This window comes from Nycticebus coucang, chromosome X, assembly GCF_027406575.1.
Source record: "Nycticebus coucang isolate mNycCou1 chromosome X, mNycCou1.pri, whole genome shotgun sequence".
Lineage (NCBI taxonomy): Eukaryota > Metazoa > Chordata > Mammalia > Primates > Lorisidae > Nycticebus > Nycticebus coucang.
Window position 1 is genome coordinate 61,725,372 of NC_069804.1, and position 25,377 is coordinate 61,750,748.

The 25,377-nt window shown below is 37.2% G+C and overlaps 1 protein-coding gene across 1 annotated transcript in view; it reads right to left on the minus strand.

The window, feature by feature from the left end:
* The window catches only part of WNK3 (WNK lysine deficient protein kinase 3), a 348,186-nt gene that overhangs the window by 128,366 nt on the left and 194,443 nt on the right, over nt 1–25,377 (minus strand). Inside the window, exon 11 of the mRNA XM_053579253.1 lies at nt 17,070–17,131. Coding sequence (XP_053435228.1) covers nt 17,070–17,131 — 62 coding nt within the window. The remainder of the gene's footprint in view (nt 1–17,069; nt 17,132–25,377) is intronic.

Sequence of the window (25,377 nt, forward strand, 5' to 3'; positions counted from 1 at the left end):
TGAGGGGTAGGTGACTTAATTGCTGATATTTCTCCACAGCTGAGACTTCAATCCAGAGTAACTCACTAGGGTAGAACAGAAACCAGCTGAAAACAAGACAGAACCACTTAGCCCCACCACACCAGACAGGGCCCCAGTTTCTTAGGCCACAACACTGTTCAGGCCCTCGACAAAGCCCCAGGGGAAAAAATTAAAGGGAATAAAACAACCATTGGGCGGAATAAGTGGAAAAACTCTGGTAACATGAAAAACCAGAATACATCAACCACCCCAAGGAAAGATATGGCAGATGCAATTGAAGATCCCATTCATAAACAACTGGCTGAGACGTCAGAAATCGAATTCAAAATTTGGATTGCAGACAAGATTAACAAAGTGGAATTAGGAATTCGAGGAGAAATTCAAAAGTGGTCTCAAGAATTTAACGAATTTAAAGACAAAACCACCAAAGACTTAGACACACTGAAGCAAGAATTTGCAGCCCTCAAAGATATGAAAAATACAGTAGAATTCCTCAGCAACAGAATGGAGCAAGCAGAAGAAAGGATTTCTGACATCTAAGATAAAGCCTTTGAATGCTCCCAAACTCTCAAATAGGAAGAGAAATGGAGAGCAAAAACGGATCATTCTCTCCGAGAGCTCTGGGATAATTCGAAGAAGGCGAATATCCGAATCTGAAGAGTGCCAGAAACAGATGAAGTGGCCTCGCTGGGCACAGAGGCCCTTCTGCATGAAATTATGAAAGGAATTTTCCAGACATGCCTAGAGATTCTGAAATTCAGATAGCGGACAGCTTCAGAACCCCAGTAGGACTCAATCCAAATAAGACATCCCCAAGGCATATAATAATTTTTTTTTTTTTTTTTTTTTTGTAGAGACAGAGTCTCACTGTACTGCCCTCAGGTAGAGTGCCATGGCGTCACACGGCTCACAGCAACCTCTAACTCTTGGGTTTACGCGATTCTCTTGCCTCAGCCTCCCGAGCAGCTGGGACTGCAGGCACCCGCCACTACGCCCGGCTATTTTTTTGTTGCAGTTTGGTCGGGGCTGGGTTTGAACCTGCTACCCTCGGCATATGGGGCTGGCGCCCTACTCACTGAGCCACAGGCGCCGCCCAGGCATATCATAATTAATATCACTAAAGTAAATATGAAGGAGAAAATCCTCAAAGCTGCCAGGAGAAAGAAAACCATTACCTTCAAAGGGAAGAATATTAGAACGACTGCAGATCTCTATGCTGAAACTTTTCAAGCCAGAAGACAGTGGTTACCGACTTTTAATCTCCTAAAGCAAAATAACTTTCAACCCCGGATCCTATATCCAGCTAAACTGAGTTTCATTTATGATGGAGAAATTAAATACTTTAATGACATTCATAAGTTGAAGAAATTTGCCATAACAAAACCAGCTCTTCAGGATATTCTCAGACCTATCCTCCATAATGACCAACCCAATCCTATACCACAAAAGTAAACTCACTCAGAAACTTTGGATTAAACTCCAATTTCCACACTGGCAAAAGGATTAAAAATGCCCACTGGACTTTTGAAAAACTCGATACCCAAAATTTCACCAGACTTATCAATATTCTCCATTAATGTGAACAGCTTAAACTGTTCTCCAAAGAGCATAGGTTAGCTGACTGGATACAAAAACTCAGGCCACATGCCTGTTGCATACAAGAGTCACATCTTAATTTAAAAGACAAATACAGACTCAGGGTGAAAGGATGGTCATCCATATTTCAGGCAAATGGTAATCAGAAAAAAGCAGGTGTTGCAATTTTATTTGCAGATACAATAGGCTTTAAACCAACAAAAGTAACGAAGGACAAGAATGGTCACTTCATATTTATTAAGGGTAATACTCAATATGACGAGATCTCAATTATTAATATCTATGCAGCCAACCAGAATGCACCTCAATTTATAAGGAAAACGCTAACAGACATGAGCAACTTGATTTCCTCCAGCTCCATAATCGTCGGAGATTTCAACACTCCTTTGGCAGTCTTGGATCGATGCTCCAACAAGAAGCTGAGCAAAGAAATCTTAGATTTAAACCTAACCATCCAACATTTGGATTTAGCAGACATCTACAGAACATTTCATCCCAACAAAACTGAATACACATACTTCTCATCAGCCAATGGAACTCACTCCAAAATCGATCACATCTTAGGTCACAAGTCAAACCTCAGCCCAAGAATAAAAAAAACAAAAAAAACCCAAGTATAACCTCAGTAAATTTAAAGGAATAGAAATTATTCCATGCATCTTCTTGGACCACCATGGAATAAAACTTGAGCTGAGTAGCAAAAGGAATCTGCATAATCATACAAAAACATAGAAGTTAAATAACCTTATGCTGAATGATAGCTGGGTCAGAGATGAGATTAAGAAAGAAATTGCCAACTTTTTGGAACAAAACAACAATGAATACATGAACTATCAGACCTTGGGGACACGGCAAAGGCAGTCCTAAGAGGAAAATGTATAGCACTGCAAGCCTTCCTCAAGAGAACGGAAAGAGAGGAAGCTAACAACTTAATGGGACATCTCAAGCAACTGGAAAAGGAAGACCATTCCAACCCCAAATCCAGTAGAACAAAAGAAATAACCAAAATTACAGCAGAATTAAATGAAATTGAAAACAAAAGAATAATACAACAGATCAATAAATCAAAAAGCTGGTTTTTCGAAAAGCTCAATAAAATAGATAAACGTTTGGCCAACCTAATCAGGAAAAAAAACAGTAAAATCGCTAATCTTATCAATCAGAAACAACAAAGACAAAATAACAACAGACTCCTCAGAAATCCAAAAAAATCTTTAATGAATTTACAAGAAACTGTATTCTCAGAAATATGAAAATCTGAACAAATTGACCGATACTTGGAAGCTCGTCACCTTCCAAGACTTAGCCAGAATCAAGTGGAAATGTTGAACAGGCCCATTTCAAGTTCGGAAATAACATCAACCATACAGAACCTCCCTAAAAAGAAAAGCCCGGGACCAGATGGTTTCACGTCAGAATTCTACCAAACTTTTAAAGAGGAATTAGTACCTATATTACTCAACCTGTTCCAAAAGGTAGAAAAAGAAGGAAGACTACCTAACACGTTCTATGAACCAAACATCACCCTGATCCCCAAACAAGGAAAAGACCAAAGAAGAAAAGAAAATTACAGACTAATGAATAGAAATGCAAAAATATTCAACAAGATCCTAACAAACAGAATCCAGCAACTCATCAAATAAATTGTACATCATGACCAAGTCGGTTTTATCCCAGGGTCTCAAGGCTGGTTCAGTATACGTAAATCTATAAATGTAATCCAGAACATAAACAAATTAAAAAACAAAGACTATGATTCTCTCAATCGATACAGAAAAAGCTTTTGATCACATCCAACATCGCTTCTTCATCAGAACACTTAAGAAAATCGGTATAGAAGGGACATTTCTTAAACTGATAGAGACCATCTACAGCAAACCCACAGCCAATATCATATTGAAGGGAGTTAAATTGGAATCATTTCCACTCAGACCAGGAACCAGACAAGGCTGCCCATTGTCTTCATTGCTCTTTAACATTGTAATGGAAGTTTTAGCCACCGCAATTAGGGAAGAAAAGGCAATCAAGGGTATCCATATAGGGTCAGAAGAGATCAAACTTTCGCTCTTCGCAGATGATATGACTGTGTATCTGGAAAACACTAGGGACTCTACTACAAAACGCCTAGAAGTGATCAAGGAATACAGCAGCGTCTCAGGTTACAAAATCAACGTTCATAAATCAGTAGCCTTTATATATACCAACAATAGTCAAGTTGAAAAAACAGTTAAGGACTCTATCCCATTCAAAGTAGTGCCAAAGAAGGTGAAATATTTGGGAATTTATCTAATGAAGGACGTAAAAGATCTCTATAAAGAAAACTATGAAACTTCAAGAAAAGAAATAGCTGAAAATATTAACAAATGCAAAAACATACCATGCTCATGGCTGGGAAGAATCAACATTGTTAAAATGTCCATACTACCCAAAGCAATATATAATTTCAATGCAATCCCTCTTAAAGCTTCACTGTCATACTTTAAAGATCTTGAAAAAACAATACTTCGTTTTATATGGAATCAGAAAAAACTTCGAATAGCCAAGACATTACGCAGAAATAAAAACAAAGCAGGAGGAATTACGCTACCAGACCTCAGACTATACTACAAATCGATAGTGATCAAAACTACATGGTATTGGCACAAAAACAGAGAAGTAGATGTCTGGAACAGAATAGAGAACCAAGAGATGAACCCAGCTACTTATCGTTATTTAATCTTTGACAAGCCAATTAAAAACATTCAGTGGGGAAAAGATTCCCTATTTAACAAATGGTGCTGGGTGAACTGGCTGGCAACCTGTAGAAGTCTGAAACTGGACCCACACCTTTCACCATTAACTAAGATAGACTCTCACTGGATCAAAGATTTAAACTTAAGACATAAAACTATAAAAATACTAGAGGAGAGTGCAGGGAAAACCCTTGAAGAAATCGGTCTGGGCGAGTATTTTATGAGGAGGACCCCCCGGGCAATTGAAGCAGCTTCAAAAATACACTAGTGGGACTTGATCAAACTAAAAAGCTTCTGCACAGCCAAGAACACAGTAAGTAAAGCAAGCAAACAGCCCTCAGAATGGGAGAAGATATTTGCAGTTTATGTCTCTGACAAAGGTTTAATAACCAGAATCCACAGAGAACTCAAACACATTAGCAAGAATAGAACAACGGATCCCATCGCAGGCTGGGCAAGGGATTTGAAGAGAAACTTCTCTGAAGAAGACAGGTGCGTGGCCTTCAGACATATGAAGAAATGCTCATCATCTTTAATCATCAGAGAAATGCAAATCAAAACTACTTTGAGATACCATCTAATTCCAGTGAGACTAGCGTGTATCACAAAATCCCAAGACCGGAGATGTTGGCACGGATGTGGAGAAAAGGGAACACTTCTGCACTGCTGGTGGGAAAGCAAATTAATACATTCCTTTTGGAAAGAGATATGGAGAACACTTAGAGTTCTAAAAATAGATCTGACATTCAATCCTGTAATCCCTCTACTGGGCATATACCCAGAAGACCAAAAATCACATCATAAGAAAGATATTTGTGCCATAATATTTATTGCAGCCCAATTCATAATTGCTAAGTCATGGAAGAAGCCCAAGTGCCCATCGATCCACGAATGGATTAATAAATTGTGGTATATGTACACCATGAATTTTATGCAGCCTTAAAGAAAGATGGAGACTTTACCTCTTTCATGTTTACATGGATGGAGCTGGAACATATTCTTCTTAGTAAAGTATCTCCAGAATGGAAGAAAAAGTAGCCAATGTACTCAGCCCTACTATGAAACTAATTTAGGGTTTTCACATGAAAGCTATAACCCAGTTACAACCTAAGTATTGGCGGAAGGTGGAAAGGGAGGGGAGGGAGGGGGCAGGTGGGTAGAGGGAAGGGGATTGGTGGGATTACACCAGCGGTGCATTTTACAAGGTTATATGTGAAACTTGGTAAACGGTCTGTGAAGCTAGTGAATGATGCCCCATGAATATATCAATGTGCACAGCTATGATTTAATAAAAAAAAATAAAAAAATAAAGAAAAAAAAAAACCCTAAAGATTCAACCACAAAACTCTTGGAAGTCATCAGTAAATACAGAGTCTCAGGGTATATAATCAATGTCCACAAAAAAGTAGCCTTTGAATATGCCATTAACAGCCATGTTGAAAAGCAAATGAAGAATACAATTCCCTTTACAGTACCTTCAAAGAAAATGAAATACTTAGAAATGTACCTAACAAAAGAGGTGAAAGATGTTTTCAAAGAGAACTATGAAAGCCTAATAAAAGAAATTGCCGAAGGCACTAACAAATGGAAGAACATACCATGCTCTAGGCAAGGAAGAATCAACATTGTCAAAATGTCTATTCTACCCAAAGCAATCTACAAATTCAATGCAATCACCATTAAAATACCAACATCATATTTTGAAAAACTTGAAAAAACAGTATTTTGTTTTGCATGGAACCACAAAAAACCTGTACAGGTAAGGATATTCTTAGTAATAACAATAAAGTCAGAGGCATCACCCTACCAGACTTCAGGATATATTACAAGTCCACAGTAATCAAAAGAGCATGGTAGTGGCACTAAAATAGAGACATAGATATATGGAACAGAATAGAAAACCAAGCGATGAAATCCGTCTCTACTTAACATCTTATTGTTGATAAACCAAACAAATCATATGGGGGATCGCTATTCAACAAATGGTGCTGGTAGGAACTAGATAATCACTATACAAAAATTGACTCAAGATGGATAAAAGCTTTAGATTTAAAACATAAAACAATAAAAATCTTAGAAGAAAGTGTGGGGAAAACTCTTGATGATGTTGAACTGGGGAAAGATTTTATGACAAAGAGATCAACAGTCATTGCAACAACAAAAATTTAAAAATAGGACTTAATTATAGCCGGGCGTTGTGGCGGGCACCTGTAGTCCCAGGTGCTCGTGAGGCTGAGGCAAGAGAATCACGTAAGCCCAAGAGTTAGAGGTTGCTGTGAGCCATGTGACGCCACGGCACTCTACCTGAGGGTGGTACAGTGAGACTCTGTCTCTACAAAAAAAAAAAAAAAAAAAAAAAATAGGACGTAATTAAGCTGAAAAATTTCGGCACAGCTAAGGACACAGCAAGTAAAGCAAAAAGACAACCTCAGAATGGGAAACGATATTTTCAGGGTATAAATCTGATAAAGGGTTGATAAGTAGAATCTATAGAGAGCTCAAATTAATCCACAAAAAAGTGAACAATCCCATCTACCACTGGGCAAGAGATACAAAGAGAACCTTCTCTGATGAAGACAGACAAAAGGCTAACAAACATTTGAAAATATGCTCATTGGTGGGAGGAGCAAGATGGCGGCCGAGTAACAGCTTCCATGCAACTGAGCACAGTGAGTCTGGGGAGACAAGACTCCAGGCATCACTGGCTGGTGGGATCTGCCCATAAACATCCCTTTGAGGACACAGGGAGTCAGCGAGAAACTTCTGGACCCCAGAAGGAGGACAAAAGCAGTGGAAAACTGGCAAGTGGTTGCGAGTGTTTCTTTGGTCTAATCAGATGGGCAGCTAGCTGTAAGTACACTAGCAGTGATACTGCAAACTGGAAAGGCCTTTACTGTGAGCTGCTTTTGGTTTTTTGAACTTGGCACTCAGTTGAACTACCTTGGGAGAACTATAAGCATTGTCTAGGGCCCAAGACTGAGCAGCTGAGGAAGATGGAGCTAATAGTGTTCAGCTGTGGGCCCTGTGCAGCTACTGTGGGAGAAGTGCTCTGGACTCATTGACACCCTGGTTCAGAGGCACAGCAACTTAAAGAGCAAGAGGAAAATTAGAGCAAGGAAACAGGTAAAAAGAAATCAATAAAGGGAAAGAATGAGCAAAAAACCCTGGTTCAGAGGCACAGCAACTTAAAGAGCAAAGGAAAATTAGGGCAAGGAAACAGATAAAAAAAATCACTAATGGGAAAGAATAAGCAAAAAATCCTGGCAACATGAAAAAACAGTCCAGAGTAACACCCCCATCCAAAAGGGACCGTGAGGCAGCTACTGCACAGGATTCCACCTATAAAGAAATGTTAGAAATGACAGAAAGGGAATTTAGAATACACATGATGAAAACGATGAAGAAAATAATGGAAACAATGAAAGAAACTGCTGATAAAGTGGAAAATAACCAATAGGAAATCCACAAACAGAATCAAATAAGAGATGAACGATATGAAGAATAGAGAAAGGGTATAACAGAGCTGAAGGAACCAAAGCAGTCAATTAGGGGATTTAAAGATGCAATAGAAAGTATCAACAACAGATTAGACCATCCAGAAGAAAGAATCTCAGAGGTAGAAAACAAAGCTCTTGAGATAACTCAAATAGTTGAAGAGGCATAAAAGAAGAGAGAGAAAGCAGAATGACAGAATTATGGGACTTTATGAAACATTCAAACATAAGAGTAATAGGTATCCCTGAAGGGGAAGAAGAATGCCCCAGAGGAATAAAAGCCATATTAGAGAATATTATAAATGAAAAATTCCTAAATATCACCAAAGATTCTGACACACTCCTTTCAGAGGGATATCAGACCCCAGATCACCTCAACTCTAACCCAGCTTCTCCAAGACACATTGTGATGAACCTGTCCAAAGTCAAGACAAAAGAAAAGATTCTGCAAGACGCGAGGAGTAAGCACCATTTGGACCTACAGGGGAAAATCCATCAGGGTGACTGCAGACTTCTCTAATGAAACCTTCCAAGCAAGAAGACAATGGTCATCTAACTTTAATCTACTTAAACAGAAAAATTTCCAGCACAGAATTCTATATCCTGCTAAGTTAAGCTTTAAAATTCACAGAGAAATTAAATCATTTACTCATATACAAACATTGAGGAAATTCACCACAACAAGACCAGCTCTACAGGAAATACTTCAACCTGTTCTACCTACTGACCATCACAATGGATGAACAACAAAGTAAGAACTCAACCATTAAAGGACACAACCTAACTTCCACACTGATGCAAAAGATAAAACTAAGCAATGGACTCTCACAAAATAAGATGTATAGAACACCACCACACTTATCAATTATCTCAACAAATGTTAATGGCTTGAATTCCCCACTGAAGAGGCATAGATTGGCTGACTGGATTAAAAAACACAAGCCATCCATTTGTTCTCTGTAGGAAACACACCTAGCTCCAGAAGACAAATTAAAACTCCAAGTTAAGTGTTGGAAGACAATTTTTTCACACAAACGGAATTCAGAAGAAAAGAGGATTTGCAATCTTATTTTCAGATATACGTGGATTTAAAGCAACTAAAGTCAAAAAAGAGAAACATGGTCACTTTATATTGGTCAAGGGAAAAATACAACAAGAAGACATCTCAATTCTAAATATTTATGCATCCAATTTAAATGCTCCCAGATTTTTGAAACAGACCTTACTCAGTCTGAGCAATATGATATCCGATAATACCTTAATAACAGGGGACTTTAACACTCCTCTTGCAGAGCTTGACAGATCCTCTAAACAGAAATTAAACAAAGATATGAGATTTAAATGAGACCCTAGAACAACTGTGCTTGATAGATGTGTATACAACACTCCATCTCAAAGATAAAGAATATACATTCTCCTCATTGCCCCATGCAACATCCTCCAAAATTAATCACATTGTAGGAGACAAAAAAAAAAAAAACTCAACAGAATCAAAATGATTGAAATTTTACCTTGTATCTTCTCAGAACACAAGTCACTAAAGGTGGAACTGAATTGCAACAAAAATATTCAACCCCACACAAAGGCATGGAAATTAAACAACCTTCTATTGAATGACAGTTGGGTGCAGGAAGAAATAAAAGAAGAAATCACTAACTTCCTTGAGCATAACAACAATGAAGACACAAGCTACCAAAACATGTGGGCTACTGCAAAAGCAGTTTTGAGAGGAAAATTTATTGCTTTAGATGGCTACATTCAAAAAACAGAAACAGAGTGCATCAACAAACTCACAAGCCATCATAAGGAATTGGAAAAAGAAGAAAAATCTAAGCCTAAACCCAGTAGAAGAAATCTCCGAAATTAAATCAGAAATCAATGAAATTGAAAACAAAGAATCATTCAGAAAATTAATGAAACAAGGAGTTTGTTTTCTAAAAACTAAATAAAATAGATAAACCTTTGGGCAGACTAACTAGAAATAGGTAAGTAAAATCTCTAGTAACCTCAATCAGAAATGATAAAGAGGAAATAACAACTGATGCCACAGATATAGAAAAGATCATCTCTGAATACTACAAGAAACTCTATGCCCAGAAATTTGACAATGTGAAGAAAATGGATCAATATTTGGAATCACACCCTCTTGCTAGACTTACCCCAAATAAAACAGATCTCCCGAACAGACCAATTTCAAGCACTGAGATCACAGAAACAATAAAACGCTTCCAAGAAAAAAATGCCCTGTTAGAGATGGCTTCACACCAGAATTCTATCAAACCTTCAAGGAAGAGCTTATTCTCGTACTGCAGAAATTATTCCAAAAAAATGAGGAGGAAGGAATCTTCCACAACACATTGTATGAAGCAAACATCACCCTGATACCAAAACCAGGAAAAGACCCAACTAAAAAGGAGAATTTCAGACCAATTTCATTAATGAATATAGATGCAAAAATTCTCAACAAAATCCTAGCCAATAGATTACAGCTTATCACCAAAGAAGTCATACATCATGATCAAGTAGGTTTAATCCCAGGGATGCAAGGCTGGATTAACATACGCAAGTCCATAAACATTATTCAGCTTATCAACAAAAGCAAAACAAAACAATATATGATCTCCTCAGTAGATGTAGAAAAAGCATTCGATAAAATCCAGCATTCTTTTTTTTTTTTTTACATTTTATTATTATTTTTTTTCTTCTTTTTTTTTTTATTGTTGGGGATTCATTGAAGGTACAATAAGCCAGGTTACACTGATTGCAAGTGTTAGGTAAAGTCACTCTTGCAATCATGTCTTGCCCCCATAAAGTGTGACACACACCAAGGCCCCACCCCCCTCCCTCCGTCCCTCTTTCTGCTTACCCCCCATAACCTTAATTGTCATTAATTGTCCTCATATCAAAATTGAGTACATAGGATTCATGCTTCTCCATTCTTGTGATGCTTTACTAAGAATAATGTCTTCCACTTCCATCTAGGTTAATACGAAGGATGTAGTCTCCATTTTTTTAATGGCTGAATAGAATTCCATGGTATACGTATACCACAGCTTGTTAATCCATTCCTGGGTTGGTGGGCATTTAGGCTGTTTCCACATTTTGGCGATTGTAAATTGAGCTGAAATAAACAGTCTAGTACAAGTGTCCTTATGATAAAAGGATTTTTTTCCTTCTGGGTAGATGCTCAGTAATGGGATTGCAGGATCAAATGGGAGGTCTAGCTTGAGTTCTTTGAGGGTTGTCCATACTTCTTTCTAAAAGGGTTGTATTAGTTTGCAGTCCCACCAGCAGTGTAAAAGTGTTCCCTTCTCTCCACATCCACGCCAGCATCTGCAGTTTTGACATTTTGTGATGTGGGTCATTCTCACTTGGGTTAGATGATATCTCAGGGTTGTTTTGATTTGCATTTCTCTAATATATATAGATGATGAACATTTCATGTGTTTGTTAGCCATTCATCTGTCATCTTTAGAGAAAGTTCTATTCATGTTTCTTGCCCATTGATATATGAAAATCCAGCATTGTTTTCTAATTAGAACACTGAGGAGTATAGGCATAGGTAGCACATTTCTGAAACTGAACAAAGCTATCTATGACAAACTCACAGCTAATATTTTACTGAATGGAGTAAAAGTGAAGGGTTTTCCTCTTAGAACGGAAACCAGACAAGGTTGTCCTCTGTCACCATTACTATTCAACACAGTGCTGGAATTTCTAGCCAATACAATTAGATAAGACAAGAAAATAAAGGAAATCCAAATGGGAGAAGAGTAGGTCAAACTCTCCCTCTTTGCTGATGACATGATCTTATAATTAGAGAACCCCAAATACTCAACCACAAGACTCCTGGAATTCCTCAAAAAATACAGTACTATCTCGGGATATAAAATCAACATCCACAAATCAGTTGCCTTTGTATGCACTAATAATAGTCAAGATGAGAGGCTAATTAGGGACACAACTCCCTTCACCATAGCTTCAAAAAAATGAAATACCTAGGAATATACCTAACGAAGGAAGTGAAGGACCTCTATAAAGAAAATTATGACACCCTGGCTGGCTCCTGTGGCTCTAAGAAAGGAAATAGTAGAGGATGTTAACAAATGGAAGAACATACCATGCTCATGGCTGGGAAGAATCAACATTATTAAAATGTCTATACTTCCCAAAGCAATCTACCTATTCAATCCAATTCTTATTAAAATACCAACATTGTACTTTCAAGATTTGGAAAAAAAATGATTCTGTGTTTTGTATGAAACCAGAAAAAACCCCATATACCTAAAGCAGTTCTTGGTAATAAAAATAAAGCTGGGAGCGTCTCCATACCAGATTTTACGCTGTACTACAAAGCCATAGTGGTCAAGACAGCATGGTACTGGCACAAAAATAGAGAAATAGACATTTGGATTCGAATAGAAAACCAGAAAATGAAACTAACATCTTACAACCACCTAATTTTCGATAAACCAAACAGGAACATACCTTGGGGGAAAGACCCCCCTATTCAATTCTGGTGTTGGGAGAACTGGATATCCACATGTAAAAGACTGAAACTGGACCCACACTTTTCTCCAGTCACAAAAATTGATTCCAGATGGATAAAGGACTGAAATTTAAGGCATGAAACAATAAAAATCCTCAAAGAAAGCATAGTAGAAACACTGAAAGATATTGGCCTTGGGAAAGACTTCATGAAGACTGCCATGGCAATTCCAACAACAAAAATATACAAATGGGACTTAATTAAACTGAAAAGCTTCTGTAAAGCTAAGGAGACAACAACCAAGCAAATAGACAACCTACACAATGGGAAAGGATATTTGCATATTTTGAATCAGACAAAAGCTTGATAACTAGAATTTATAGAGAACTCAAATTAGTCTACGTGAAAAAAGCCAACAATCCCATATATCGATGGGAAAGAGACATGAATAGAACCTTCTCTAAAGAAGACAGAGGAATGGCTTACAAACATATGAAAAAATGCTCATCATCCCTATTTATTAGAGAAATGCAAATCAAAGATACCTGGAAGATACCATCTAACCCCAGCGAGAATGGCCCACATCACAAAATCTCAAAACTGCAAATGTTGGCATGGATGTGGAGAGAAGGAAACACTTTTACACTGCTGGTGGTGGGATTGCAAAATAATACAACCTTTTGGGAAGTAAGTATGGAGAAACCTCAAAGAACTCAAACTAGACCTCCCATTTGAATCTGCAATCCCATTACTGGGCATCTACCCAGAAGTAAAAAAATCCTTTTATCATAAGGACACTTGCACTCAACTGTTTATTGCAGCTTAATTTACAATCACCAAAATGTGGGAACAGCCTAAATGCCCACCAACCCAGGAATGGATTAATAAGCTGTGGTATATGTACACCATGGAATACTATTCAGCCATTTAAAAAAACGGAGACTTTACTTCCTTTGTATTAACCTGGATGGAAGTGGAAGACATTCTTAGTAAAGCATCACAAGAGTGGAGAAGCATGAATCCTATGTATTCAATTTTGATATCAGGACAATTAAGTACACGGTGGGGGTGGTGGAAGGGGAGAGCAGAGAGAGAAAGAAGGGGGGGTGGGGAAAGGAAGAGCAAAGAGAAGGAAGGAGGAAGGTGGTGGGACCTTGGTGTGTGCCACACCTTTTGGGGTCAAGACACGATTGTAAGAGGGACTTTATCTAACAAATGTAATCAGTGTAAACTGGTTTCTTGTACCTTCGATGAATCCCCAACAATAAAAAAAAAAAGAAAATATGCTAATCATCCCTGATCGTCAGAGAAATGCAAATCAAAACCACCCTGAGATATCACCTAACCCCCGTGAGTATGTCCCACATCACAAAGTCTCAAAGCTGCAGATGCTGGCACAGATGTAGAGAGAAGGGAACACATTTTCACTGCTGGTGAGACTGCAAACTAATACAACATTTTTGGAAGGAAGTATAGAGAACTCTTAAAGAACTCTCACAAGACCTCTCAGTTGATCCCGCAATCCCATTACTGGGCATCTACCTAGAAGAAAAAATATCCTTTTTCACTTGCACTTGACTGTTTATCTCAGCTCAATTTACAATCGCCAAAATGTGGAAAATGCCTAAATGCCCACCAACCCAGGAATGGATTAATAAACCGTGGTATATGTATACCATGGAATACTATTCAACCATTAAAAATAATAAAAATATCTTTTGTATTAACCTGGATGGAGTTGGAACACATTATTCTTAGTAAAGCATCACAAGAATGAAGATGCAACAATCTAATGTACTGTATTCTAATATGAATGTAGTAGATGTTTTAATACATGTGTGTCTTGTGCTACCTGGTCCATGGTAGGAGACTTCAAGGTGACTTGTAGAGGATCTTGAATTCAGAGACAAGACATTTTATTACAGCACTGAACTTTGTCTCAATCTAGATTTCTGGCCTTGGATTCTCAACTATTCTTTAGAGACTTTATGAAATGTCCCCTGAAAGGCCCATGTGGTGGGGAAAGAGCCTGAACTAAGAGTCAGGCTTCCTACACCAGACATCGGCTTGCACTTCCTGCCATGTGATCCTGGAAAGTCACTTATTCCTCTGAGCTTCCATGTACTGATCTTACAATAAGGATAGCACCTGGCCTCTTGGCTCTTTGTGAGGCACCACTGTGATTATTAAACATGTTCCTAAGTTACATTTAATCTCAACTGAAAAACTAAGAAAAAATTTGCTCATCCGGTAATTACTGGATCTCACTCACTTCCATACTCCTTCTAGAGTCCTTCAAAGATATCAAGAGTCATGAAAAGTTCTGAATATTCAGAGAAGCACTATCTGGACCATCATCAGTTACTTCTGAAATGACCATCCCTCAAGTCTGCAGGGGCGCCAGGGACAGGAGCTACTGAGCTCCCTGCCAGCTCAGATACAAAGAGTTCTATTAACATTCCCTGCCATCCACTCCCTTCATTTGAGGCAGACTCCCCCATCACGTTTTTACATACAGATTGAACTTCATCCACAGAAATCCAACTAAGAATACCCCTGTCAATTACCCTTAACATGACCTCCTTACTCCAGCCTTCTTCTCACTTCAATTCCTTCTCCCTGAAAGTTACCCAGCATAATGCCTCCTTAACAAGCCTAGGTGTCATCAGCAATATCCATGAGGATTATGGCAAATTCTGCTACTGCACGCAAAGGCCTCCCCTGGTGCCAAGAAAGACAGTTGGTGGGTATATCTCCTTGAGATAGGGAGAAGAAAATATCCCTTGCACTAGAACAAACCACATCTCTCTCTCTCTCTCTCTCTATATATATATATATGTGTGTGTGTGTATATATATATCTTATGCAAATGTGTTTATTGAAATTTTTTTAGGTGTTGGAATAGTTTATTCATATATACATGTATTCATATGTGTATGTCTGAATATATATTCATATATATGCATAAATGGGATAGTTTATTCATATATACGTATATATACATGTATGTGAATATATATGTACATATATGAATAAACTTATCCTAATACCTAAAAAGACTTCTAAAAAAATTTTTAAATTTCAAAACAATTCAAAAGATTTTGCAATTTAAATAACAAAATTGGTAACCACCAGACATCATCTTTTTCAAACAAATATCTTTAAAATTAATTTTTAGGTTAAGTCCTTTCTCCTAATAATTATTCATGAAGCATTTGTATAGAAATGTACAAGAAGAGATAAAAATAACTTTGAAATTGTTTTGTGTCCATATGTAAAAGGATTTTCACACAAGTGGTGGAAGAAGATATATTAATACTGCTCTTAGAAATTTCAAATCTATAGAGAAAAGGAAGTAACAATTTCGTTAGGGACAAAAGGGACATAATTTTAGCTAATGGAGCTATATATACATATTCCAAAATAACTTAAAACACTAGTTTAGGGTTTGGGACAAGATGGCAGAAACTCAACTCTTCCTGCTCCTACCCCTAAGAACAGTCACACGAGGGTACTGAAGAGTAAAAAGATAAAAACAGACTGGCTAGGGCCCCCACTACTTGAGGAAAAACAGCAGCTTTCTATCTTCTGATTATGCACACAGTGATAAAAGGCAGCCTAGGTTTGGTCTCCTGATTCTCAGTCCAGAGGCAAAAGTAGCACAAGCAGTGTCTCCTGACCCTGAACTCAGCAGCAGAAGAGGAGTTGAGTATGACCTTTCCTTCCCTGTGGCACTGGGAACCCCACCAGTAAGTAGAGTACTGCCTCGTGTATAGGCCTGGGGCAGTAGTCCTAGGAAAGAATTCTCCACCTCATAGCCCAGCTTGTTTAGCCCAGGTTAACCAGGAAGAACAGAATAGCATTACAAGGACAATGAAAGCAAAATTATTAGAATCACGACCCACAAAAGTAGGCAAGGACCTATGCACCTAAACAGGGTGACTTCCTATTAAAATAAAAACCTGAATAGTTTACCTAACATCCAAACTGTCTAGGAGACAAATGTAAATAAAATCCCTTATACTAAAAATCAGAAAAAGTACAACTTAAATGCAAAAAACCAATCAACATATGCCAACACCAAGATGAATCAGATACTGGAATTATCTAACAAGAATTTTAAAGCAGCCATTATCAAAATGCTTCATTGAACAATTACAAATAATCTTCAAGAAAGTGAAAAAAACAAATCTTATAAACATATATAAAATATATTTTAAAATACCAAATGGAAATTATAGAACTGAATATATAATCACAGAAATAAAAAACTCACTGAATGGGTATAATAGTGGAATAAATAGGATAAAGGAATTGATCAGTGGACATTAAGTGTAGAACAATAGAAATTAACCAACCTAAACAACTTACAGAAAAATACTAGTTTATAAATACTAAATAATAACATAATTATATATCTGGTTGTAATTTATTTCTTTAGATTAGTTGGAATTTTACTCTAAATTATATTATTTCTTATTTATTTTTAAAAATTAACCCTATCAGCTTTCCTTAAAACAGAATAAAGAGAACAAGGAAATGCTCAATTAATCTCATAATCTACATGATCTCCATTGACATAAAAAGTAAAAATAATACCTACCATTTAACATTAAACATCCACACCAATACAAGAACACAAAAGATTCTATAGTCAGGATACGCTAAGCACCTAATGAAAGCATACATTTCAGCATACCCTAATTATTTACACAGTATTAATTTGAAAATACTTACCTTCGAATTAAATCTGGTTTTGGAAGAGCCACTTGTTCAATTCCAACTGGTTGGGATATAGGCTGTAAACAGGACAGACAGAAAATCTATTACCATAAGGGCAAAATTCCAGCTAAAGATACAATTTGCTCCCAGAAAAAGGCAATAATCTGGTGTTCATAAATTTAATTTAGCATACTCCGTTATATACATTTGGAGAGAAAATATTAACGAAGTCAACTTTCATTACTCTAAAGGACTCCTGGATCAGGTCTAATTTCCTCTTTATGGAAATAACCATTAAACATAATGCTATGATAAAATTATTGTGATGTTAATTGTTGTATAATAACCTATGTTACTAGATCTAGATGATTTTCAAATTCTAGAAAGAATAGCCATCCAAAAAGCACATGTAAGTTCTATTGTCTCTTGGACTTTCATATTGCCATTTTGTGGTAGAACTAAAAATGAAAAAAAAAAAAAAAGAAAAGAAATACCTCAAAGAAAAAAAAAATAAAGATACAATTTGCTGCTATTTCAAAAACAATATGGTTAAAATTCATATTTTGGTTGCCTTGCAAATCAGATAGAATGTCTGTATCAATCCCATTATTGACATTATTACCAAAGATAAAGAAAAATTAAAATGTAGTAGTATTACATCAAGTACATTTTATTCATCAAAAATGTTAGTACTGTTTTATGTACTTTTATGTTATTACATTTCTTTATAGAGGACAGAACTATTAAGCTTCCAGTCTTGCTTTTAAAACTATTACTTAAAAGAGTTACTGCCATTCTACAGTAATATAAATCAATGACTCAAGTTCTAATTTACTATGTGATATGTAGTTTCTTGTCTTCTTTCTTTTTTTTTTTTTCTTTGCTACTTTTTGGCCTGGGCTGGATTTGAACCAGCCACCTCCAGTATATGGGGCCAGTGTCCTAATCCTCTGAGCTATAGGCGCCGCCTGTCTCTTATCTCTTCACTACACTATTTCCAACTACTCCTTTGAGGCATTAGTATTCAGCAATGGTAACAATGGCTTCTAGGAGAATAGTTTAAACTTCAAGCAGGCAAATACCCACTCTCTTTGAAATAATTTTACATTTACCTAATCTATCCTCTATGAACTTACACTGGTGATAGCAGAGTGACCTTAAAATGCAAATCTAACAAAATCAATTCTTTTCCTACCCAGTTTTAACTCTCTATGATGGCTCTTCACTTTCTATAAGGTTAAATTTCTTCAGAAGACAAAGTAAGTTTTCAATGAACTAGTCCCTGCCTGATTATCCAGCTTTATCTGTCTGCTTGAAGTCTCTAAACTGTAGTCCTTCTGAGTTGGGCTCTTCCATATACTGTGACTCAGCTTATGTTCCTCCACCTCCCTTACTAGTTAAACATGTCTTCAGTCCTGTTCATTTAACCAATATCTAGAACTATTCCAGTTTAAAGGAAACAAAAGAGAGAGAACAATTAAAGGCAATGCATGATCTTCAACTACATCCTGGATCAAGAGGGGGAAATTGACATAAAGGAACTACAATATACAAGAGGCCTCTGTTACTGTGGGGTCTAGAAACAGACCAGCAACATTGCTTTGGGGACTCTTCTAAAAACATATATCTTAGCTTATATCTTGGTTTCCAAACTAAAAGGGATGAAGGTTCCTCAGAAATGGTTGATCCCAGCACAGAGATAAGTAAAGAATAAGGTGAGCCGGGATAATCTTGCTATACCAAAAAAATAAAGAACTTCTCAAAACATGACGGGATCCTATCAAAAGTACTCAGGAGCCAGTCTGAGTGGGTTCTTACTGCCCAGATGTGCGACAATTTGGGCATCAAAATAAAGACAGTGAAAGAACATAACCAATTCAATAATATAAGAATCCATGAATTGGTGGAGGCGGAGCAAGATGGCAGCCGAGTAACAGCTTCCATGCATCTGGGCACCGTGAGTCTGGGGATATAGGACTCCGGGCATCTCTGGCTGGTGGGATCTGCCTATCATCACCCCTGAGAGGATACAGGGAGTCAGCGAGAGACTTCTGGACCCCAAGAGGAGGACTAAAACAGTGGAAAACCGGCAAGTGGTCGCGTGTGTCCAATCCGTCTAAATCCGCCCGCAACTTCCACAGGCACAAGAACTTAAAGAGCAAGAGGAAGTGAAAGGAAAATTAGGGCAGGGAAACAGATAAAAGAAAACACCCACGAGGAAGAATCAGCAGAAAACTCCAGGCAACATGAAGAACCAGTCCAGAACAACCCCGCCAAGGGACCATGAGGTAGCTACTGCAGAGGATTCCACCTATACAAAAATGTTAGGAATGACAGAAAGGGAATTTAGAATACACATGTTGAAAACAATGAAAGAAATGATGGAAACAATGAAGGAAACTGCTAATAAAGTGGAAAATAACCAAAAGGAAATTCAAAAACAGAATCAAATCAGAGATGAACGATATGAAGAATATAAAAAGGATATAGCAGAGCTGAAGGAAATGAAACAGTCAATCAGGGAACTTAAAGATGCAACGGAAAGTATCAGAAACAGGTTAGACCATGCAGAAGAAAGAATTTCAGAGGTAGAAGACAAAGTTTTTGAGATAACTCAGATAGTAAAAGAGGCAGAAAAGAAGAGAGAGAAAGCAGAACGTTCACTGTCAGAATTATGGGACTTTATGAAGCGTTCCAACATATGAGTTATAGGAATCCCAGAAGGGGAAGAAGAATGCCCCAGAGGAATGGAAGCCATACTAGAGAATATTATAAAAGAAACGTTCCCAAATATCACCAAAGATTCTGACACACTGCTTTCAGAGGGCTATCGGACCCCAGGTCGCCTCAACTCTAACCGAGCTTCTCCAAGACACATTGTGATGAACCTGTCCAAAGTCAAGACAAAAGAAAAGATTCTGCAAGCTGCCGGGAGTAAGCGCCAGTTGAACTACAGGGGCAAATCCATCAGAGTGACCGCAGACTGCTCTAAAGAAACTTTCCAAGCAAGAAGACAATGGTCATCTACCTTTAATCTACTTAAACAGAACAATTTCCAGCCCAGAATTCTGTACCCTGCTAAGCTAAGCTTCAAAATTGACGGAGAAATCAAATCATTCACGGATATACAAACATTGAGGAAATTTGCCACAGCAAGACCAGCTCTACAGGAAATACTTCAACCTTTTCTGCACACTGACCACCACAATGGATCAGACGCAAAGTAAGAACTCAGAAATTAAAGGACAGAACCAAACCTCCACACTGATGCAAAAGATAAAACTAAGCAATGGACTCTCACCAAATAAGACGAATAGAATACTACCACAATTATCAATTATCTCAATAAATGTTAATGGCTTGAATTCCCCACTGAAGAGACATAGATTGGTTGATGGGTTTAAAAAAACACAAGCCATCCATTTGCTGTCTGCAAGAAACACACCTGGCTTCAAAAGACAAATTAAAGCTCCGAGTCAAGGGTTGGAAGACAATTTTTCAGGCAAATGGCATTCAGAAGAAAAGAGGAGTTGCAATCTTATTTTCAGATACATGTGGATTTAATGCAACTAAAGTCAAAAAAGACAAAGATGGTCACTTTATATTGGTCAAGGGAAAAATACAACAACAAGACATTTCACTTCTAAAACTCTATGCACCCAATTTAAATGCTCCCAGATTCTTGAAACAGACCTTACTCAGTCTGAGCAATATGATATCTGATAATACCATAATAACAGGGGACCTTCACACTCCTCTTTCAGAGGTGGACAGATCCTCTAAAAAGAAATTAAACAAGGATATAAGAGACTTAAATGAGACCCTAGAACAACTGTGCTTGATAGACTCATATAGAACACTCCACCCCAAAGATAAAGAATATACATTCTTCTCATCACCCCATGAAACATTCTCCAAAATTGATCATATCCTGGGACACAAAACAAATATCAACAGAATCAAAAGAATTGAAATTTTACCTTGTATCTTCTCAGACCATAAGGCACTAAAGGTGGAACTCAACTCTAACAAAAATGCTGGACCCCACCCAAAGGCATGGAAATTAAACAATCTTCTCTTGAATAACAGATGGGTGCAGGAAGAAATAAAACAGGATATCATTAACTTCCTTGAGCATAACAACAATGAAGACACAAGCTACCAAAACCTGTGGGATACTGCAAAAGCAGTTTTGAGAGGAAAATTCATCGCTTTAGATGCCTACATTCGAAAAACAGAAAGAGATCACATCAACAATCTCACAAGAGATCTTATGGAATTGGAAAAAGAAGAACCATCTAAGCCTAAACTCAGTAGAAGAAAAGAAATATCCAAAATCAAATCAGAGATCAATGAAATTGAAAACAAAAGAATTATTGAGAAAATTAATGAAACAAGGAGTTGGTTTTTTGAAAAAATAAATAAAATAGATAAACCATTGGCCAGACTAACGAGGAATAGAAAAGTAAAATCTCTAGTAACCTCAATCAGAAATGATAAAGGGGAAATAACAACTGATCCCACAGAGATACAAGAGATCATCTCTGAATACTACCAGAAACTCTATGCCCAGAAGTTTGACAATGTGAAAGAAATGGATCAATATCTGGAATCACACCCTCTCCCTAGACTCAGCCAGGAAGAAATAGAGCTCCTGAACAGACCAATTTCAAGCACTGAGATCAAAGAAACAATAAAAAATCTTCCAACCAAAAAATGCCCTGGTCCAGATGGCTTCACTCCAGAAATCTATCAAACCTTCAAGGAAGAGCTTATTCCTGTACTGCAGAAATTATTCCAAAAAATTGAGGAAGAAGGAATCTTCCCCAACACATTCTATGAAGCAAACATCACCCTGATACCAAAACCAGGAAAAGACTCAAACAAAAAGGAGAATTTCAGACCAATCTCACTCATGAACATAGATGCAAAAATTCTCAACAAAATCCTAGCCAATAGATTACAGCTTATCATCAAAAAAGTCATTCATCATGACCAAGTAGGTTTCATCCCAGGGATGCAAGGCTGGTTTAACATACGCAAGTCTATAAACGTTATCCACCATATTAACAGAGGCAAAAATAAAGATCACATGATCCTCTCAATAGATGCAGAAAAAGCATTTGATAAAATCCAGCATCCTTTTCTAATTAGAACACTGAGGAGTATAGGCACAGGTGGCACATTTCTAAAACTGATTGAAGCTATCTATGACAAAACCACAGCCAATATTTTACTGAATGGAGTAAAACTGAAAGCTTTTCCCCTTAGAACTAGAATCAGACAAGGTTGTCCTCTGTCACCTTTACTATTCAACGTAGTGCTGAAAGTTCTAGCCAATACAATTAGGCAAGACAAGGAAATAAAGGGAATCCAAATGGGAGCAGAGGAGGTCAAACTCTCCATCTTTGCTGACGACATGATCTTATACTTAGAGAACCCCAAAGACTCAACCACAAGACTCCTAGAAGTCATCAAAAAATACAGTAATGTTTCAGGATATAAAATCAATGTCCACAAGTCAGTAGCCTTTGTGTACACCAATAACAGTCAAGATGAGAAGCTAATTAAGGACACAACTCCCTTCACCATAGTCTCAAAGAAAATGAAATACCTAGGAATATACCTAACGAAGGAGATGAAGGACCTCTATAAAGAAAACTATGAAATCCTCAGAAAGGAAATAGCAGAGGATATTAACAAATGGAAGAACATACCATGCTCATGGATGGGAAGAATCAACATTGTTAAAATGTCTATACTTCCCAAAGCAATCTACCTATTCAATGCCATTCCTATCAAAATACCAACATCGTACTTTCAAGATTTGGAAAAAATGATTCCGCGTTTTGTATGGAACCGGAAAAAAACCCGAATAGCTAAAGCAGTTCTCTGTAACAAAAATAAAGCTGGGGGCATCAGCATACCAGATTTTAGTCTGTACTACAAAGCCATAGTGCTCAAGACAGCATGGTACTGGCACAAAAACAGAGACATAGACACTTGGAATCGAATTGAAAATCAAGAAATGAAACTAACATTTTACAACCACCTAATCTTTGATAAACCAAACAAGAACATACCTGGGGGGAAAGACTCCCTATTCAATAAATGGTGTTGGGAGAACTGGATGTCTACATGTAAAAGACTGAAACTGGACCCACACGTTTCTCCACTCACAAAAATTGATTCAAGATGGATAAAGGACTTAAACTTAAGGCATGAAACAATAAAAATTATCCAAGAAAGCATAGGAAAAACAGTGGTAGATATTGGCCTGGGGAAAGACTTCATGAAGAAGACTGCCATGGCAATTGCAACAACAACAAAAATAAACAAATGGGACTTCATTCAACTGAAAAGCTTCTGTACAGCTAAGGAGACAATAACCAAAGCAAAGAGACAACCTACACAATGGGAAAGGATATTTGCATATTTTCAATCACACAAAAGCTTCATAACTAGGATCTATAGAGAACTCAAATTAATCCACATGAAAAAAGCCAACAATCCCTTATATCAATGGGCAAGAGACATGAATAGAACTTTCTCTAAAGACGACAGACGAATGGCTAACAAACACATGAAAAAATGTTCATCATCTCTATATATTAGAGAAATGCAAATCAAAACAACCCTGCGATATCATCTAACCCCAGTAAGAATGTCCCACATCACAAAATCTCAAAACTGCAGATGCTGGCGTGGATGTGGAGAGAAGGGAACACTTTTACACTGCTGGTGGGACTGCAAACTAGTACAACCTTTCTGGAAGGAAGTATGGAGAAACCTCAAAGCACTCAAACTAGACCTCCCATTTGATCCTGCAATCCCATTACTGGGCATCTACCCAGAAGGAAAGAAATCCTTTTATCATAAGGACACTTGTACTAGACTGTTTATTGCAGCTAAATTTACAATCGCCAAAATGTGGAAACAGCCTAAATGCCCACCAACCCAGGAATGGATTAACAAGCTGTGGTATATGTATACCATGGAATACTATTCAGCTATTAAAAAAAAATGGAGACTTTACATCCTTCGTATTAACCTGGATGGGCGTGGAAGACATTATTCTTAGTAAAGCATCACAAGAATGGAGAAGCATGAATTCTATGTACTCAATTTTGATATGAGGACAATTAATGACAATTATGGTTATGGGGGGGAAACAGAAAGAGGGAAGGAGGGAGGTGGGTGGGGCCTTGGTGTGTGTCAACACTTTATGGGGGCAAGACATGATTGCAAGAGGGACTTTATCTAACAATTGCAATCAGTGTAACCTGGCTTATTGTACCCTCAGTGAATCCCCAACAATAATAAAAAAAAGAATCCATGAATTAATACTGATACAAACAATCAAAAGCAAAGCACTTACACTAAAAATCCAACTAATAAATAAAAGGAGGAATGATGGGGTTAGAATATCATCAATTGATGCTAAAACTAGTGGGTGAAAGCTAAATGAAACTATTTATGTGCTTTCAAAGTCTCTCCTCAGATTACTGTTTTATTACAAAGGCAAAAAAAAAAAGACACTGTAGCTTTATAGAGAAAGAACTTGACAGGTCCCATCTTAAGCAAGTAGTCAGATTTAAACTCCCCAATGTTGAGACAAAGCTACATCACATACCTCCCAATATGATGCAGAAAGAACACATCATTTACATGCTATTACTGACAAAAATTTGTAACTTGAAATCTAAACAAAAAGAAAAACTTCAAACAAACTCAAATAGAAGGGCATTCTAAAAAATAACTGGTCTTTGTTCTTCAAAAATATCAATGTTATGAAAGATGAAAGGCTAAATAACTGTTTCAGATTGAAAGACACTAAAAAGAGAAGACAACTAAAAGCAATGGAAGACTTTGAATTAGATCCTAGAATCAAGGAGGTGGGGAGAAATTACCATGAAGGACATTATATGAACAACTGGTGAAACTTCAGTGTGTATAATAGATAATAACATTATATATCCATATTAAATTCTCTGAATTTGGCACTTCTGAAGTAATATTCTAAAGTATTTTCACTTATTCTGAAATATTTAGGAATAAAGATGCAACATGTCTGAAACTGGCTCTCCCATGCTTCCGAGGCAAAAATCATTTGTAGAAGGAAAGATGGGTAGATGGATGAATGAATAGATGAACACAGCCATCTTCAAGTAATACGTTTTATCATATCCCACTTTATCATATATATTTAATGTCTGAATTCAAGGACTCCATGTGATTTATTTTGTATTCTTAGTACCACTTAGCATAGTGCCTGAAGATATTAAGCTTCCAATAAATGTATGATGGTAGAAAGAAATAAGAA